This window comes from Trachemys scripta, chromosome 1 (genome assembly GCF_013100865.1).
Source record: "Trachemys scripta elegans isolate TJP31775 chromosome 1, CAS_Tse_1.0, whole genome shotgun sequence".
Taxonomy (NCBI): domain Eukaryota; kingdom Metazoa; phylum Chordata; order Testudines; family Emydidae; genus Trachemys; species Trachemys scripta.
In genome coordinates, this window is record NC_048298.1 from 183101561 (window position 1) to 183120152 (window position 18592).

Below are 18592 nucleotides of genomic sequence, written 5' to 3' on the forward strand. Positions count from 1 at the left end.
GTAAGTAACCCCTAGGTGATTACAACTGAATACAACTTTCTCTGAATTAGTAATGTCAATCCATTTCCTAGCAGACAAGTTGTAAAAATCGTCACAACTGGCAGTTTTAGCAGAAAAACTGAGCATTCAGTGGGCTCTATGATTGAACTCCACTTTCACCTCTAAAAGTGGTCCCTACAGATCAGAAATGAAGTGTGTTGCCTGGGCCATATTTTTCTGTCCTGAGAACTATGTGGCTAAAACCATAACTGAAGTGTTCCTATTAATGTAGTTGCTTTGTTTCAAATTACGTTTATAGCCCTAGTCCACACTAGTTAAGATTTAAATTCCACCTCTCTTCACTTTGCTGGGCAGCGAGGTGAGTCAAATAATCTTTCCAATAGGTGAAGTACAGACAGGTACCTCCACTGACTTCTGGGACAGACATCCTTAATTGTGATTATTGATGCATAAAAATTATTGCTAAGAAACAAGGCTAACATTTGTTAAGAAAACTGCAATTGGTGGATAAGAGAGTTAACATGATCCGAGAGAGAGATGTATGTGAGCAGCTCAACCAACGTAACCAACTTAACCCGCCGTACAAAAAAAGTGACCGATATTAGTTAGCTAGGAATGGAAAGGCACCACATTTTTTGAGGAATCCTGTAAACCTGATTTACAAGTAGGAAAATAATCTCCATTATTTTATCAATTTCCGTACTAGTCTGGAATAGTGAGGCCAAATCCTGATCCTGCTGAAGTCAGTGGGAGCTTTGCCATTGGCTTTAATGGAATCAGGAATTGGCTCACGAGCTCTAACTTGGTGTACAAAAGTGAGAAACATGGAGGGAATCTGGGACCACTGCACTCAACATGAACCTAAGTCATTGTGAGGGTTGCTGTTACGCTGAAGAAGATGATGCAGTCATATCGTATCTGAATGTCTTGCTAGTCAGAGCCCTGTCAAGGGAAGACTGTGGCAGGTGTTTTTGATGGGATTTGTACTCGACTTCCCTAGGAACTCCCTATTGAAACTACCTAGGAGCATCTTTCAGTGATGCACATGAATTTCAGGAAAGATCCTCAAGATACAGATGTTACTTAAATAAAAGCTCGCTCACTCTCTAACACCATCTTTCTAGGTTATAAAAGCATTGGCATGAGAACACTTACATACAGGAGAGTTCTGTTCCACCTACTTCTTGTCATGTGATCATGTGCAGCATGATCTTAGATGCTATAGTGGTGGGTGCTATAGAAAATGCAATTGTAGAATGATTTTTGACTCCAAAGAGATGGAATTTCCAAGAACACACATTAAATTTCAAGGTGTATGTCAAATGACAGTATTCAACTGATGATTATATTAAACAGCACAGTTTAGTCTTGTTAAATTATGATGTGCAAGAAGTGACCTCAAAACCTAACATTGAAATGTTATAATTGAAATGTGATTCTTGAATGGCATGGGTTTAAAATTTAACCCTTGTAATTTTCTACTGCTGTCTTCAAAGGTGGAGCATTTTTCTAGGTCTCCTACAAAATATTATAATCTGTTTCCAACTCACCCCAGGTACCTAACATTTTTCTTTTTTGTATTTCAGTGTCAAAAGATCAAGAAAACAAAGAATTTGAAAATAAAAAAGTAGAAAAAGAAAACCAAAATGAGCAGGAGAAGGAAAAAAAGGAGGGAGTGATCAAAGAAGACAATTCTTCAAATACCAATGAAGCAGTGACTGTGAAAGGACTTAGTAACTTGGGGAATACATGTTTCTTTAATGCTGTTATGCAGGTACACTAAATATTGTTGCAACTACTTCAGATTCAGATTTTGAATGTTGTAGTAGCCCCAAAAGGACCTAAAATAGATCAGGACCTAATGTGGTAGGTGCTGTACAAGCATGCAGAGATGATCCCTGCCCTAAAGAATTTGCAGTCTAATTGGAGACCAAACAGAACACGTCAGTTGTAGAGGGATCGGGGAGGAGAACAGAGGATGATGGTTAATGAAAGTAAGATCACATAGTAACTTAGGTTAGCTATTGAGCAACATGATTTTCAAATTATAAGACTACTTTTTCTTAAATCTTCTATACCTGATGTCTATAGTACCTAGCTATCACTTGTAAGCAGCCCAGCAGAAGTGGGTCTTGAAGGAAAGGTGATATTCCTGTTCCACTTGGAAGCAAGTGGTCATTTGTGGGAGAAGCAGACAAATTGGCATTCAAGGCTGGTAGTGTGTAGTGTTTGGGAGAGATAGCAGATAACTAAAGGGGAACAGGCACAGAATTGTGAATGGTCCTCATGGTGAATATGAGAAACTTGAATTTGATGATGATGAATAGGAAGCTAAAACAGGGATGCGGAAAGGTGGGGATGCGGCCAGAACAACTTCTTGAATGAACTGTGTGGGGGGAGGCTGGCGGGGTGGGGGTGTAATTTGTGTCAGTGAGGTCAGAAAGATAGCAGTAGTAATGAAAGATGAGGGCATGAAGTAGGGTTCTAGCAGTGTAACAATAACTTAATCGATAGGTGCTCTGATACTGTGATTTTCATTAGCATATCTCAAAGTGCCTTTCAAAAGGGAAATAAGCATTATTATCCCCATTTTAGAACTGAGCCAGAGATATAAAGTGACTTACCCAAGGTCATTCAGCAGGCTAGTGACAGCGAGGAATAGAACCCAGGTCTCTTGTGTCCTAGTCCAGTGCTCTAGCCACTAGGCTACACTACCTTGCTCACTAGCCCACATTTGGAACTGTTATGAAGTGGCAGGATTTGGATACTGTCTGGATGTGTGAGGCGAGAGAGGCAGGAGTCAAATATGCCCCCCAGTTTACACACCTGAGTGACAAACAGAATGATGGTGCTGGAAGGACTTGGAGAGCTGAGCAGGGAGTTCTAGCCATATGAAGTTAAAATGCTTGATGGAGGAGGAGATATGCAGAAGCACGTTGGGAGTGGAAAGGCATGCTTGTGAGTGACTGGTACAAATTGTTTGCTGTTATATTTATTACACTTTTATAATGACTCATCTGTTTTGCCTATAATAATATGAACTGTAGATTGTAACTTGGTACAGAGATTAAGGAAATAACTGAAAATGGTTGGTGCTAATTCTTTCAAATGTTAAATCTTTTAAACAAGAAGTTATTAATTAATATTCTTATAATACCTTTAGAGTTCTCAGTCAAAGTAACCCCACTTTCTCAAACTTCCTACAGTTGTATCCAATGTGGTAGTTTGCACTCAACTTCTAGGTGTTGAAAAATAATGTTGTAACCACTACATTACACACTGCATTAATTGCATCAGTAGTTGACTTTTCCTAATTACCAGACTTTAATTTGATTTTTTGATCTCTTACAGAATTTATCACAGACACCAGTTCTGAGAGAGCTGTTGAAGGGGGTTAAAATGCCTGGAACAACAGTTAACATTGAGCCACCAGAATTTTCAACAGTATGTATGCTGCAGTTTATAAAGTAATTTTTTAGGTGCATTAAAAAACTAGTCAGTTGTTTTTTTGGAGAAATTTTAGGGAAAAATGTAAGTCCTGTCTCCGTTAAAGTCAAAGTCATTGACTTTAGTGGAGTCAGGAATTCACCCAAGATGTACAGTTAAGTGGCAGATTTAATATGCTGAATAAATTCATAGAAGTATTCCCATTACATTAAAAACATTATTCTTGTAACTTGGGTATCGGTGAAGTCTGGTCAGACGCCACTTTCAATCAAATTTTAAAATTTGTAAAGGAAAGGAAGGATAACCGTTCCCCTTCGATGTGATCCTGCTATTCCTTCAGCCTGGGGACTCGGGAGCTTACAAATTTTAAAAATGAAAATGAAAACTAAGGAAATCCCTGGACACTCAACTTGGATAGTGTACATTTCATTAACTTGAGGGTATGTTTGGGTTATTTTGTGCATTGTAAAACCGGAACAAACACAAAAATGGTGCCATTTAAAAAAAATAAATATGAGAAACCCAGAACATTCTGAGTTGAAATTAAACAATAAATTATCCTTAGTGTGCTGAGTCTAAGGACACTGTGTAATGAGGAAATGTTCGCCAACCGTTTCTGCCTTATGTAAACTTATTTCCCATCGTTTCATTTAGAAAATCAGAGAATTAGGCTTTTACTAAATGTTGTTTCATAATGGATCATATTTCAGGAAGTTAAAACAAGCGTTCGGTTTTTCTAACATTGAACTAATTTCAAATGAATCCATAAGTCTGACTGAAGTAAGAATGCAAAACAAAACTTGATTTTTGTTTTTGTTGTTTAAAAAGGAACCTCTGGTGATAAAACTTGAGCAGCCTGGGCCCCTTACGTTAGCTATGTGCCAGTTCCTTTCAGAGATGCAAGAGACAAAAAAGGGAACGGTCACTCCTAAAGAACTCTTTGCTCAGGTTTGTAAAAAGTGAGTATCTGCACATAATGCATTTTAATAATGACTGAAAGAATTAATGTTAACATTGGATTATATAGTAGTAGAGCAGTTTTTACTATTAACAACGTTTTCATTTATCTCTCATCATGCATGTGCCAGCAGAAGTTCAGATGGTATCTATAAACTTTTCAAAGACATTGGTGTAGTCTAAAATAGAAATGAGTTAAAGTGAAATGAAAGAAGCCTATAAAATGAGACTTTCTACCCTCTCAGCTTCCTATTTTTCAGAAGTTCCCGTATACATACAGGTATCTGTTTCATCAGCACTTGAGATTTGTTTCTGTCTTCTGTGGACAAGTTGAAAATAATTCACATTTTAATTTTATATATATATATTATATCAGTCTCATTCCCTTTAAACAGAGCAATACGGTTTAAAGGTTACCAGCAGCAAGACAGCCAGGAATTGCTTCGTTATTTACTGGATGGGATGAGGGCAGAAGAGATCCAAGTAAGTCCTTAAACAGTGTGGGTGTTCAACAAAGTACTAAAATCAGTATACTTAGACAAAGTAAACCTTATTCTTAATGTCTTTTATTATTGTTAGGTGTAATGTAAACAGAGCTAACTGTTTTAAGTTTTAGCCCTTTTTGTTAGGTCTGAAAGAATTTTTAGACCACATCCCAGCTAATACTGAATTGACTTGTCGACATTGTCATTTGCATGATTGTGTGATCGATGTTAGGATTTTTGAGGAGGGCTAGTTAGAGGATTTCTTTATCCTCTCTCTTCCCAAACAATCATCCATAGAAGGAGACTATTTAGGCTACTATCTGCAGTCTGCTATGATAGAGGAAGGGAGTCCAGCTGCTTGTACTTGGACCTGGCCATAGCTGTGAATACTTAGCGGGGAAAACAAGTGAATGAATATTATTCTCTAGATAAAACTGTGGTCCTGGAGGGGTGCATTCTGGTGAATCTTGGGTTATTTTCTGTCTTTTGTTGATGTACTAATAGAATCAAGAGTACTAAACAGTGGGCCCAGTTCTGCCCATGTTGAAAGCAATGGGCTAATATTAATATAACAAGCACTTGAAATAGGTGTCTGAAGTCCCTGTAAATATTAATAAGTTGCTAGCCTCATATTGCTGTAGAAGCACCTTGAATAGCAATTGGTTTGGAAGGTGGATGGTTGTCTACAAGAGTTTTATAAAACAAATATTTTGTTTTAGTAGGGTGAGGGATCCTTGTGGAGGATTTATGGTTTATTTGCATCAGGGTTTAGTTGGGAGACAGTTTATTCCTTGGACTTCCTACTAAATATATTAACCGAAACACCTGGAAATGGCTTTAAAAAAGCCCAAATGTGAGGAATATTTCATGTTTCTGCAGAGTCAGACAGTCTTGTTACTTTCCTAGTATGGGGGTTATAGTTTATTAAGCTTTATTATTTTTAATTGATGAAGATGAAATTCTATCCAACTGAAATGCTTAACTGAACAGGCAATTAGGAAACAATGTTTTGTAAAGTCTTGTGATGGAATATTTATTTACTCTAACTTTCAGCGAGTAAGTGTTGGAATATTTAAAGCATTGAATGACTCTGACCAAAAAAATGAAGAGCTAAAAAAGAAAATTAAAGGTAAAATAACAGTTTAAAATTATTTTTGATAATTGAAACCTGGACAATGCATTACTCATGCAGTTTTTAATATTTTCAAATGTAATTTAGTTGCATGATTTAGAACACATTTTCTAAATTAACATATTGTCTAGAGCAGTGGTTCTCGAAGCCGTCCACCGTTTGTTCAGGGAAAGCCCCTGGCAGGCCGGGCTGGTTTGTTTAACTGCCGCGTCCGCAGGTTAGGCCGATTGCGGCTCCCACTGGCCGCGGTTCGCCACTCCAGCCAATGGGGGTTGTGGGAAGGGCGGCCAGCACATTCCTCGGCCCGCACCACTTCCCACAGCCCCCATTGGCCTGGAGCGGTGAACCGCGGCCAGTGGGAGCCGCGATTGGCCGAATCTGCACATGCGACAGGTAAACCGGCCCAGCCTGCCAGGGGCTTTCCCTGAACAGGCGGTGGACTGGCTTTGAGAACCACTGCTCTAGAGTATCAGGTCTAAAAATTATGCTTATGCTACTCATTAAAAGGGCCCATTGACTTCTGTGGGAGCACTATCATGAGTAAAATAAGCAAGATTTGACCCTAGCTTCATTATGCATTACATGATCTCTGGATGATCAGACACTATATAACAAGCTGAAATCTCAAAGTATTTAAATTGATTACAGCTGGGAATATCTAACCCCCACACAAAGTCTGCTACCACTGTGGTATATATTTTTGAGCATGACAACAATACACACTAAGAAGGAGAGGAGGTGAAGAATCATTTACCTAATTCTAAATCCCAACCACCTAGGATTTCCTTCTTAGGTCCCCATATAAGTGCTGACCAGCTCCACTTTGTTTTAATTTGAGATTTGTAAGGATTGCAGTTTGACTTGAGATGGTTCCTAGATAATTTTTTTTCAAGATTTTTAAATATTGTGCTGTATGAATTGTGAGAAGGTAGGGAAAGAGATGCAGCTGAGAAATGTTATAAAGACGCTGATTTAATTTAAACAATTTAAAACTATTTTTCTAACAGCCTCTATCCTTCTCTCTTTCTCCCTACCTTTGTGCCATCGTGTTTCCCCCTCCCCCTATCCCCCAAAATCTGTGAAGCTCATTTTTTTTCTCTAGGAAAATAAACACAAAGCACAACAAATGCAGACCATAGACTTTACACTGCAACCTCCCTGTTTACATACAGCTTAACATCAAATCAAAGCAGTCACTAATGTACAGGTGAAGTTATTGTTTGACATATATTTGAATGAATTCTCTGATTTTCAGAGTATGAAAAGAAAAGGGCAATACCAACTTTTGTGGACAGAATCTTTGGTGGAGAATTATCTAGTACAATCATGTGTGAGGAGTGCAGAACGGTATGTAGACGGTCTGCTTGGTATAGTCTAAAATACTGTGTATAAGACTTGTGCACAGAAGAAACAAGTAGTAATATACGTAGAAATAAGATGTATTAGATAAGAATTTATTAAATGAAGGAAACTAGGCAGCAGGAGCTGCAAGTTTCTCAAAAGGTAAAATTTGACAGCAATATCTGTTCACGTGTACTGCAAATCTCATCTGTTCTCCCAGGACTTGATGGGGGGGATGAGAACTGAATGCTTGGAGAGGATTGCGTGGAAGCTTTTCTTAATTCTGAAAAACTGCAGGGATCTTGAGTTATGAGATTTAGTAGGGATGTTGGTTTTGGTTCATGGGTTCCTGTTTTGTAAATACACCTCTACCCCAATATAACGCGACCCGATATAACACAAATTCGGATATAACGCGGTAAAGCAGTGCTCCTGGGGGGCGGGGCTGCGCACTCCGGCGGATCAAAGCAAGTTCGATATAACGCGGTTTCACCTATAACGCAGTAAGATTTTTTTGGCTCCCGAGGATAGTGTTATATCGAGGTCGAGGTATATAAATATAACGATCATAATTTGTATGTGCAAGTAAGAGCATGCAGTGGGTGCTATCCCAGAAACAGGCAAAAGAGAAGGGAAACAAATGGCAAAGATGCTACATTCAAAAAATTCTAAGACAGGACCTTTTTTTTTTTTTTTTTTAAGTGCCTAAAGTTAAGAGCTTAAGTCCATAGGTAGGAATGTAAATAAATGACTAGACTTCAAGATATGGTGAGCTGTTCTCCCCTGCCCCCATTACATCCATAGTGGAGTGCTAGCTTCTAATTTGTGTTTAAACTTCTAACTAATAAAAACAAAGTTTCTCTAATTATATTAAGTAAAATCTGTTTGCTTAAGGTGTCCTTGGTCCATGAGTCTTTCCTTGATTTGTCACTGCCTGTGTTAGATGATCAGGTAAGAATCGGAGGTATTTTTTTTATATTCGTTTTGGTGTGCAGTTGTTAGCTGGATCTTAGAGAGGAAGTTTTTAAAAAGTACGTAATTTCAAAAGGTGCTTATCTTCAATAAACTTCCCAAATAAAGTCGCACAATAAAATGATAGAGAATAACAATGCATTTCCTTAAGGTAAGTTCTACAGGCAGTGGCTACACAAGCCCTCTTTGAAAATTATCTGATGGTTGCAAATGCTACTGTAGGCAGGGCATTGGTGATTTTACTGCCATATCTGCTAATCTTCCTATCATTAGTTAGTACCTTGGTCAGAAAAAATCTGCTATGCCGAAAGGCTGGCTGACTTGTAAAGAATGTTATCTCAGGTAAGCATTTAGGAATTCTTCAGTGTCATGAGTCTAAAATTTAAATAGATCTCATGATATTAATGTGTCAATAGCCATACTTTCCTGAGGCAAATTAGACGGCTCTTCAAATAGTAAGTTCCTGTCTATTTACTGCACTGGGGACAGTAATGGAGGCTTCCTATCTAATAGTGATACTCAGAGCCTTATCATATACTATCAAGGTGAAGAAACATATGGTTAGAGCACTTATTTAACTGATCAATCTAAAAATAGTTTTTGTTTTAGATTTATATCTGTCTGTTTCATTTTTGCCATCAGCACACACATTATACCTCCTTTTATCTTCAAAACATATGTAAGTAGTACTACACTTAAAAAAAAAAAAACACCACACTAAGGGAAGAAACTTTAAAAATACATATTTCATCCAAAGGATGTTTGGATAAAATGCTCCTGCATTGACTGGCCTTTTTTTTTTCATATTAATAGAAGCAAATAGAGCGCCTGATCCTGCAAACACTTACTACCTATTTATTGAAGTTATTCTAAACTATCTAAAATATTTAGTATCTTTTGTGGATTCAGTGAGATTCATATCAGTAAACTTGAACGTTAAGTTCCATCTTTAAATGTTTATGGCTTGGTTCTGCCATCCTGACTCACAATGAGTAATATTGTACTCTGCAAGCATAGATTTCAGTGGGATTGCTTGTGGAGTAAGGTACTACTCAATAAGAGTAAGAGCAGCGGAATCAGGCTCTTAATATGTGTGTGTGTGTGTGAGAATGTTTTGTTACAATACCTAAAAAATCAGCAGCTTAATTTTAAAATTCTTAATAATATGCCATTCTCTCCCCAATTTTTGGAGGGGAAGGGGCGATATTATTTTTGTTGTTTGTTTTGTTTTTTTTTCAAAATAACAACTGATATTAAATTAAATCTTTAATCTGAAGTCTTTGTCCTTGAAACTATGATGGTGGCACCATGTTTGTTTGATCAAATCTGTTTTGATTTTTAGAGTGTTAAGAAAAGTTCAAATGAGAAAAACGTTAAAAAGATGAAGGAAAAGGAGGATGAAGATGATGAAGAGGATGAAGACAATGACAGTTATATGAAGGAAAGGGGTGATAATCCTGGTGCAAGTAAGCACCTGCAGAAGAAAGCAAAGAAACAGGCCAAAAAGCAAGCCAAGGTTGGTTATGATGCAAAAATAAATATTAAGCACTTTCACCCTGGGCATAAGATAAAATGCTAGACTTTTTGTTTAGTCCACTTTGTGTGTAGGATGATCATTTGCAAGGGGACAACTAATAATTTCTCCCCACTCAAGTGCAAAGCTTACAGGAACAAATATCTTATTTTACCTGTTGCGAAGTTGTATTTATTTTCTGTTGCCTGCTTTCCTAATGCAGCACCAGTTAATATGCCCAGAACTGCTGAACTAGTTTGTCATGTGCTGCCTGACTAAAACAGCATTAACATACACCAGAAGGCTTTTCTTTTGTCAGTGACTGCAAGAGAAGCACTTAAATGGTTCTGGAGGAATATAGGCAAGAAAAAACATTTTGGGGACATAAAAGAAATTCAGATTTGGATTGCAGGATGGGTATTCTAATTGGAAGTGTGGGAGGACTGCATCTGAAAAGTTGAGTGAGAGTGATACTGACCATAATCATTTTGAGTTGATGCCCTCTAATTGTTATGATCGCTAAATTAGATCATTCTCTTTTTAAATGGCAACTCCTGTTGCTTGAAGTAATAAGGTATTTCCAAAATAAATGGTGCATAGCAGATAAAAATACAGCAACTTTTTCTCTGCTTTTATACAATATTGTACAGTACACTGCATATTTTTATTTGTAGAATCAGCGTCGACAGCAAAAAATTCAAGGAAAGGTGCTTCAGATAATCAGTTCTATGGAACAATCTGAAGAAAATGTGAAGGAAGATAAAGAAACAAAGGGAGAAATAAACTCTGAAGTCACTGACCTGAAAAAAGAGGAGGAATCTTCCAGTCAGTGTGAAGAACTTTGCTTAAATCAGAAAGATTTAAATGATCAAGAGAATAGTACAGATGTACATAGTGCCCATGAAAGTATAAAAAATCCAGAACAAGAATATGAAGATAATGAAACCAATATGGATGTTGCTATGAAAGGCTTAGTTTCTACTACTGAGTGTATTAGTGGACTTGACAATCTATCTGTTAAAGAAGATTATCATGGGGAAGAGGAGGAACTTGCTACTAACTTAGAAAAATTATACTTAGATGTTGTTACTGACTCTGATATGGATATCTTGGATGACCTTCATATGGCTGAGTTAAAGACATATGAGGTGGTGAATGAGGACCCAGAAACAGCATTTCGTACTCTTGCAAACAGGGAAGACCTAAACATAGAAGAAGGTTCAGTCCTTCATTGTTTATATCAGTTCACTCGTAATGAGAAACTCAGTGAGATCAATAAATTGCTCTGTGATGTATGTACACAAAGACATTATGGACCAAAGACTAGTGGAAAAAGTATGCCAATTAAGTTTTACTTACAAACTAGAAAACCAACTCTAAATCTGTCTGTATCTGCTATCTTAATTCTTTGTGCTTGTTTTTAAACAGGTTTGCATGGGTAGTTTCTCTTGGATCTATTGATACTCAGTATTTAAGGGCCAGACTGAACCCCTTACTCCTATTAGTGAGCACTTACTCATGAGTAGTCCCATTGTCTTCAGTGGAACTACTTGTAAGTTACCATCGGTATAGAGCAAGGGGGCTCACCGTCTGGCTCTATAGTAGGATGGAACATGAAGCAATTTTTTAAACTCTTTAAATCTTAAACTTTTAAAATTACTATAACACATGAGCCATAGGAGGAGAACATGCAGAAATTTGCCCAGCAGACTAATAAAAGCACCATTCAGCATGTAATTCTGTAGAAGTCCTAGAAATGAATGTTAAAACTCACCCTATTCAAGCAGATGAGGTGGTGATGTGATATACACTAGTTAATCTCTTGAACTAGGACCATCATGAAGATAGCAGCTTGTAAACATTTATAATTTTGAAGGGAAATCATCAGTGTCTTAAACATATTATAATGATGGATTAAATAAATTGTTTCCAGTCCTAGTACGTGATTTTACTCACTTTCATATTAGAAAAATTTTATATGTTGTTATTGCATTATTCTTGACTATCTAACCAATGGTGCTCTCTCTTTCCTTTAGGTGAGAAGAAGCATATTTATACTAATGCCAAAAAGCAAATGTTAATTTCTCTTGCTCCTCCAATTTTAACACTTCACTTAAAGAGATTTCAACAGGTATTATTAACTGGTTAACTCTCATATTTTAAAATTTTATTTAGTAATAACCCATGGAAGTTAATGGATCTTGACTTCTGTATAAAGTTGTTCCATTAACTACTATTCTTTCTACAACTTTAGAAGTAATATATAGGTAATGTGAGAAATATTCCTGATGCATTTATTCCTGTTACTCTTGCTTTCTGTAATAGTTCTTAGAATTCTTGAGTTCTTCTAGCAAAGAGACATTTATTAAAACAATTTAACTACCAGAAATGTAGAATTAAGAAATATAGACAAAAAATAAATTGACTCATGCTGAAAAACAAACTTACTAAATATGGAGAAGGATGATCTGCAACAGAGATTCACTCTAAGAAATACATAAATAGAAAGCAGTACAGCTAAAAGACATCTAAATGCTGGTGGTGAGCAGTAAATTAGATACAAGCTTGCAATGTGATCATGTATTTTGAAAGGGTGTGAATATACAGAGCATCATATTAACTACAGAGGTTATATTCCCTCTGTACCTAGATTATGGCTTTCAGTTTGGAGCTCTTCAATATCAGAAAAACAGCGATAAACTAGAGAGAAATGAGAAGGGGGAAATGAATATCAGAAAGGATTGACTTAAAAGTTTAAAATTAATAATTATGTAATGCACCATGGCCAAACAATCAAGTAGGGATATAACTGTCTAAGTAGCTGAAACTCCAGGGAGTGAGCGGAATTGTGTAAAATGATCCAGTGGGATATATTTGTGATTAAATTAAAGGAAAGAAGCTGGGGAAGCTTTTCTTGATGTTCAACATTAGTACCCATTGAGCTGTAGAATAGCATTTGAATGGAAGTGATAGAAGACTCATCACTTGAGACTTTTAAAACCAGGCTGGAGAATGTAGTATAGACAACCTTTCTGCACTGTCTTTAGCAATGGATCAGAGGTGTCCTCCAACTAGAATTTTTAAAAATATACTCTTCTTCTAACTGTACTGCTATTGTCATTAATGCCAATACATGCTAAAATCTGTAAATTAAACAGCCACGTAGCCCTATGCTCCATAGAAATGTGTAGAGAAACCATAGACAGGAGGAAAATTGGAACATGGCCATAAAGAACCGAAAAGCATGACTGTTTGAAATAATAGTCTGTCTTTCCTCTTCCCTACCTCCCAACTTTGTTTTCCATCCAAAGGTTGGTTGTGCTCTAAATGAATCTTTGAAGTCTTGTTGGAATTTTTTAAAATAACTAAACTTGTAACCTTTTCAGAACAGACTTCTATCACCTGCTTATATATGTCAAGATTTAAAGTCCTGTTTGTGTTTCTTCATTTCTATCTTTCTTATTTCTAGGCAGGATTTAATCTACATAAAGTTAACAAACACATAAAGTTTCCAGAAGTGATAGACTTGGCTCCTTTCTGTGCAATTAAATGCAAGGCAAGTAAAAAAAAATCCTTTAATTCTTTTTCAAATAGTTGGATCGGTCAACCCTTACAGCAAGAGGTGTGTGTTTGTTTTCAAAAACTGTTTAGTATGTTCTCAAAACAGTCAGCCATTAATCAGAATCTCCCCATACCATATCCCAAAATTTCACTGACCTTATCATTTAATGTATAGTTAAGCTTTTATGTTAAGTCATAGTCATTAACACATTGCTTCTACGCTGACAAGCGGAATCAGAACTGACTCAGTACAGAACAATGGAATCAAAACACACTGGTCTGAAAGGCTGACATTTCAGCTAGGTTGAATCTCAATATCTGTACTACACTGGCACTATAACAAAATTGTCACTTCACAGAACGTTGCTGAAGGGAATAAAAGAGTATTGTACTCTCTATATGGGGTGGTTGAACATAGTGGCACAATGAGGTCTGGACACTACACTGCCTATGCCAAGATGAGAACTCTGAGAAACCATCTTTCTGATCTTGTCCTCCGTGGTGAAATTCCCCAAGGTAAGTGTCACCAGTATTTTCACAACAGTCCAATCTTAAATGGAATTTCTCTAAACTGGTAGTAACTTGTGACATTTCTGCTTCAGCATTACTTTTAAGATTTTTTAAAATTTTTGTTAACAGCTTTAGAAACTGAATCAGCGGGACAGTGGTTTCACATCAGTGATACCCATGTGCAACCTGTAGCTGTATCTAAAGTGCTGAACTCACAAGCTTATCTCCTGTTCTACGAACGACTGCTATAATTAACCTGGGATGTGTTCCTCACACAATACTTTATGGTTTTTAAACATCTTAAAATAAAGAAATGTTAAATCAGAGAAAAATGATTTGTAAATCATGTTCAATTAGACTTGAAACTGTCTACTGCAGAAATCTCATGCTTCCTAGAAATACTGGCAGATGAAATATTAACTTATACTTTTCCAATAGTTCCATTGCTTTTAAATAAAAAGCTATTTTGTCTTTTTCCATAACATAACTTCAGGTCTGAACCATTTATTTGACTCCTTTGAACAATTACTTCTGGCAATCAACATATTTCTCATATTAATTGTTTTGAGTGGTGTTTGACTCTCCAGAAACTTTCCTGCATTTAATTCTTTAAGACACTGCTAGAATTTTTGATAAAGGACCTCATTAACTAGCCACATGTAGCTACTTACACTCTGGAATGTCGTGGTATAGAACAAAACTCACCTTTGTAGAGAGAAGTTGGGTTAGGTAATACATTATTGGACCAACTTCTGTTGGTGAAAGGCAAGCTTTCAATCCACACGGAACTCTTCTTCAGAGCCTATTGTACCCTACTTTGCAGGGTCCCTTACATTATGTGCCAACTACTTATGCTGAACAATCTCTTCCACCTTGAATTTTGCTGTGATGCTGGGAGTACCTTTTCCAGCCCTGAAGAAGAGCTCTGGGTGGCTCAAAAGCTTGTCTCTCTCACCAACAGAAGTTGGTCCAATAAAAGAAATTACCTCACCCACCTTGTCTCTCTAATGTGCTGGGCCCCAGATGGCTACAAGTACACTGCATAATCTTCGTAAAGGCAGTTTGCATGGTTGAGCTGTACCTTAAAATTTGGACTTTTATTATTATTACTCAGGGTAGAATCTACTGCTTATAGAATATCACTTCTCACTTTGACTGTGGATAGTGTACTGTTCAGAAAAGCTGGTCAAGCTAATTTAGTAGTAATAATGCAATGGCTAAACTTTCATTTCATTTCATTCAAACTTTTTCAGTTCCAATTTCACTCAGCTCAGGTTTGAGTGAACAAAAATTGTTGCCATCTAATCACTCTATAGTGGATTCTGTAAAATGTGTTCACTTGACTTTTATCTGATGTCAGCTACTATTGATAGCAGTCTGAGCCTGAAGGTGGAATGGATATAGAATTGAACTTTGCAGTGTTCAGCAGAGTACAGCATCAAAGAAAAGCTAAGGAGCAGACAAGGATTAAACATCTACTGTAAATGTTCTGAGATCAGCATCCTAGTGGGCCAAGTGTGGTACAAACGTATAGTAAGTAGATAGAATCTATGCTGAAAATCTAGACAGGTTGGGAGGGGAAATATAGGCACAGAAAAGGGAAGGTCACACAACAGGCTTGTAATTGGGCAGGGAATATAATAAAGGGTTGATTCCCAACCCAATGTCCTACACATTTAACTAGGATACCTTATTGACTACAGCAGTGTGGGCCAAAAGCTGGTATGTTTCCTTGACACTTGAGTATATAGATGCTCTTTTGGATAGATCACATAATAGGGGCTATAGCCCTATTGTTTGACTTATTTACCCCTCAAGGTTTTCAAGCAAAAAGCAAGGTGTGGGAAAAGTGTAGTTTATTGAGATTTTATGTACCACAACCATGTACCTTACTTTCTTAATGGATTTGTATAGGGTTAGGCTCTGCCCTCTTGAGTAGAGAGTGCAGAAAGGCTACTAGACCTGTACCGCAGAAAGGCTACTAGACCTGTACCACAGAAATACTTAACATGAAACATTGATTGTGTCTTTCTAGGGAACAGTGCCTTTTCATTTTAAGAGGAAGGTTCTTGGCCAGGACCTCACATAAGTTCAGTTTCATAGTAAAACTAATGTGAAAGTTAAAGGTAGTCAGCCCATATCTAAAATTAACAGCAAGTAAAACATTCAGCACAAAAACACATTGCTTGTCTGGCTATGCTGAAAGGAGGACCGGAGACATTTGATGTGGGTTTAATTAGGCTACAACTTTATTATTAGATGCTGGGACTACCCTGCAGATACACTGTTATTCCATAATTACCCAGGGGGCTTTTACCAGCTCCCCCTTTTGTCCTATCCAAGTCCCTCCAGCAAATCCATTACCGGGACCTTACCATACCTGAAGTGGGGGGCTTCCACCAGGTCCCTCCAACCAGGCCTGCATTAAGATTATGAGGGGGCCTAAGTATGAATTACATATTGCAAAAAAAAAGTCATCAAACATTTATCTACATACATACTTACATATTTATTTATATAAAATTAACAAGTTTGTTCTACACTCAATTTGTCAAACATACTCTTCTGAGTAAGAGATAGCATGAGGGATGCCAAGCTGTCCACTTAGGCCTCCTTCCTGCTAGGTCGTGGAGTGCTCATCTGTATGGGGATGAACACTGCAACATTCCCCATCCTGCTCATCTCTTTCAACCTTGTGCTTCTACCCTCAGCTCTCCACATGGCACAGTGCAAAGCCAAGCCCTGCAGGTGTTTCCCCCAAGCTATGGACTCTACACCACATACCCTCTCTCTCTCTGGGAGGCAGCCAGCTTTTATTATGTAAAAAAAAAAACCCTACTCAGGTGTAAAATCCCTTGAAGTAGAGGAAGTAGTAGTGGGAAAATTACATTGGGTGGCATTGTATTTTAGGCTGTCTTGCTCTGAAAAGTACCTCCTGGTGTTGCACTAGCTGAGGACAATGAATTAGTTTTCAAATTGAACCCAAATATTACTTGTGGGATGATACCCAGTTTGTGTAATTAATCTCCAGTGATTCACCACATCAGGCCATTCTGTCACTAAGCTCTTCTACAATTAGAATCATAGGACTGGAAGGGACCTCAGGAGGTCATCTAGTCTGGTCCCCTGCACTCATGCCAGGACTAAGTATTATCTATTCTAGAATGTGTGATCAGCAGCTCCTGACATGAGGTTTTTTAAAGGAGGAGTTCTATATGCACCAGCCCCCTATGTTTGCATTTGTTTAAGCTTTCTGTAAGCTAGAAGTGACAGATCTTTAGATGGTTGCCCAGTCATAATATTTAGCACTTGTTGACCCTTCAAAATCACTATACAAACATTAAACAATGTAAAGCTTTTCAGCTTTTGAATGACTAGGAGTTGACAAAACAGCTATTCCCTGTTGTGTTCTCTGCCCCCCTGAACAAAAAGACTTCATTGAAAATCAGCATCTTAAAAGAATGATTATGGATCTTTCAAAAGAACAGTCCAACCAAGGCTGCTATAGTGACACCCTTGTTACATCAGGTCTGGTGTTTAAAGCTATGGTAGAAGAAAGGGAGAGCGTTGTTTTGTTTGCATGTGTAAATCAACCTTGTTTATTTTTTTTCCCTTTAAGTGCTCAGAGTTTAAGGGACAAAAATGAATAAGATTCTGCTTATACCAGGTGTGAAAAAACAGAAGGAAAAGATGGTTACTCACCGTTGTAACTGTTGTTCTTCGAGATGTGTTGCTCATATCCATTCCATTAGGTGTGTGCGCGCCGCGTGCACGATCGTCGGAAGATTTTCTACCCTAGCAACACCGGCGGGTCGGCTGTGGAGCCCCCTAGAGTGGCGCCTTCATGGCGCTGAATATATACCCCAGCCGACCCGGCACCCCCTCAGTTCCTTCTTGCCGGCTACTCCGACAGTGGGGACGGGGGGCGGGTTTGGAATGGATATGAGCAACACATCTCGAAGAACAACAGTTACAACGGTGAGTAACCGTCTTTTCTTCTTCGAGTGCTTGCTCATATCCATTCCCTTAGGTGACTCCCAAGCCCAACTTAGGTGGTGGGGTCGGAGTGAGACATTGCTGTGTGCAAAACCGCTGATCCGAATGCAGCATCATCCCTGGACTGTTGCACTAGTGCATAGTGAGCTGTAAACGTGTGGACTGATGACCAAACCGCCGCTCTACAAATGTCCTGTATCGGAACATGTGCCAGGAAAGCAGTCGAGGAGGCTTGGGCCCTCGTGGAGTGAGCGGTGAGGTGCGGTGCTGAGACACCTGCCAGGTCATAGCAAGTCCGGATGCAAGACTTAATCCAGGAGGATAGGCGTTGTGAGGAGACCGGTGAGCCTTTCATTCGGTCGGCCACTGCAACGAAGAGTTGCGTAGTCTTTCTAAAGTGCTTTGTGCGGTCAATATAGAAGGCCAGGGCCCTGCGTACGTCCAGGGAATGCAAACGTTGATCCTGGCGGGTGGCATGTGGTTTGGGATAAAAGACCGGGAGAAATATGTCCTGGTTGATATGAAATGGAGAAACCACCTTAGGGAGAAAGGCAGGATGTGGACAAAGCTGCACTTTATCCTTATGGAAAACTGTATAAGGGGGCTCGGATGTAAGCGCCCTGAGTTCAGAAACGCGCCTTGCTGAGGTGATGGCTACGAGGAAGGCTGTCTTCCAGG

At 38.2% G+C, this 18592-nt stretch overlaps 1 protein-coding gene across 3 annotated transcripts in view; it reads left to right on the top strand.

Moving 5' to 3' along the window:
- Positions 1–14402, top strand: part of USP16 (ubiquitin specific peptidase 16) — a 25984-nt gene extending 11582 nt beyond the window's left edge. For 2 of the 3 annotated variants that reach the window (XM_034793319.1, XM_034793327.1), the window contains exons 6-18: positions 1587–1774; positions 3352–3444; positions 4276–4406; positions 4800–4887; positions 5943–6018; positions 7277–7368; positions 8257–8313; positions 9677–9850; positions 10522–11182; positions 11884–11978; positions 13317–13403; positions 13768–13924; positions 14048–14402. In XM_034793319.1, the coding sequence (XP_034649210.1) occupies positions 1587–1774; positions 3352–3444; positions 4276–4406; positions 4800–4887; positions 5943–6018; positions 7277–7368; positions 8257–8313; positions 9677–9850; positions 10522–11182; positions 11884–11978; positions 13317–13403; positions 13768–13924; positions 14048–14169 (2021 nt within the window). In that variant the 3' untranslated portion in view covers positions 14170–14402. The remainder of the gene's footprint in view (positions 1–1586; positions 1775–3351; positions 3445–4275; positions 4407–4799; positions 4888–5942; positions 6019–7276; positions 7369–8256; positions 8314–9676; positions 9851–10521; positions 11183–11883; positions 11979–13316; positions 13404–13767; positions 13925–14047) is intronic. The other variant, XM_034793338.1, reaches the window with a different exon arrangement.
- The last annotated feature ends 4190 nt before the right edge of the window (positions 14403–18592 follow it).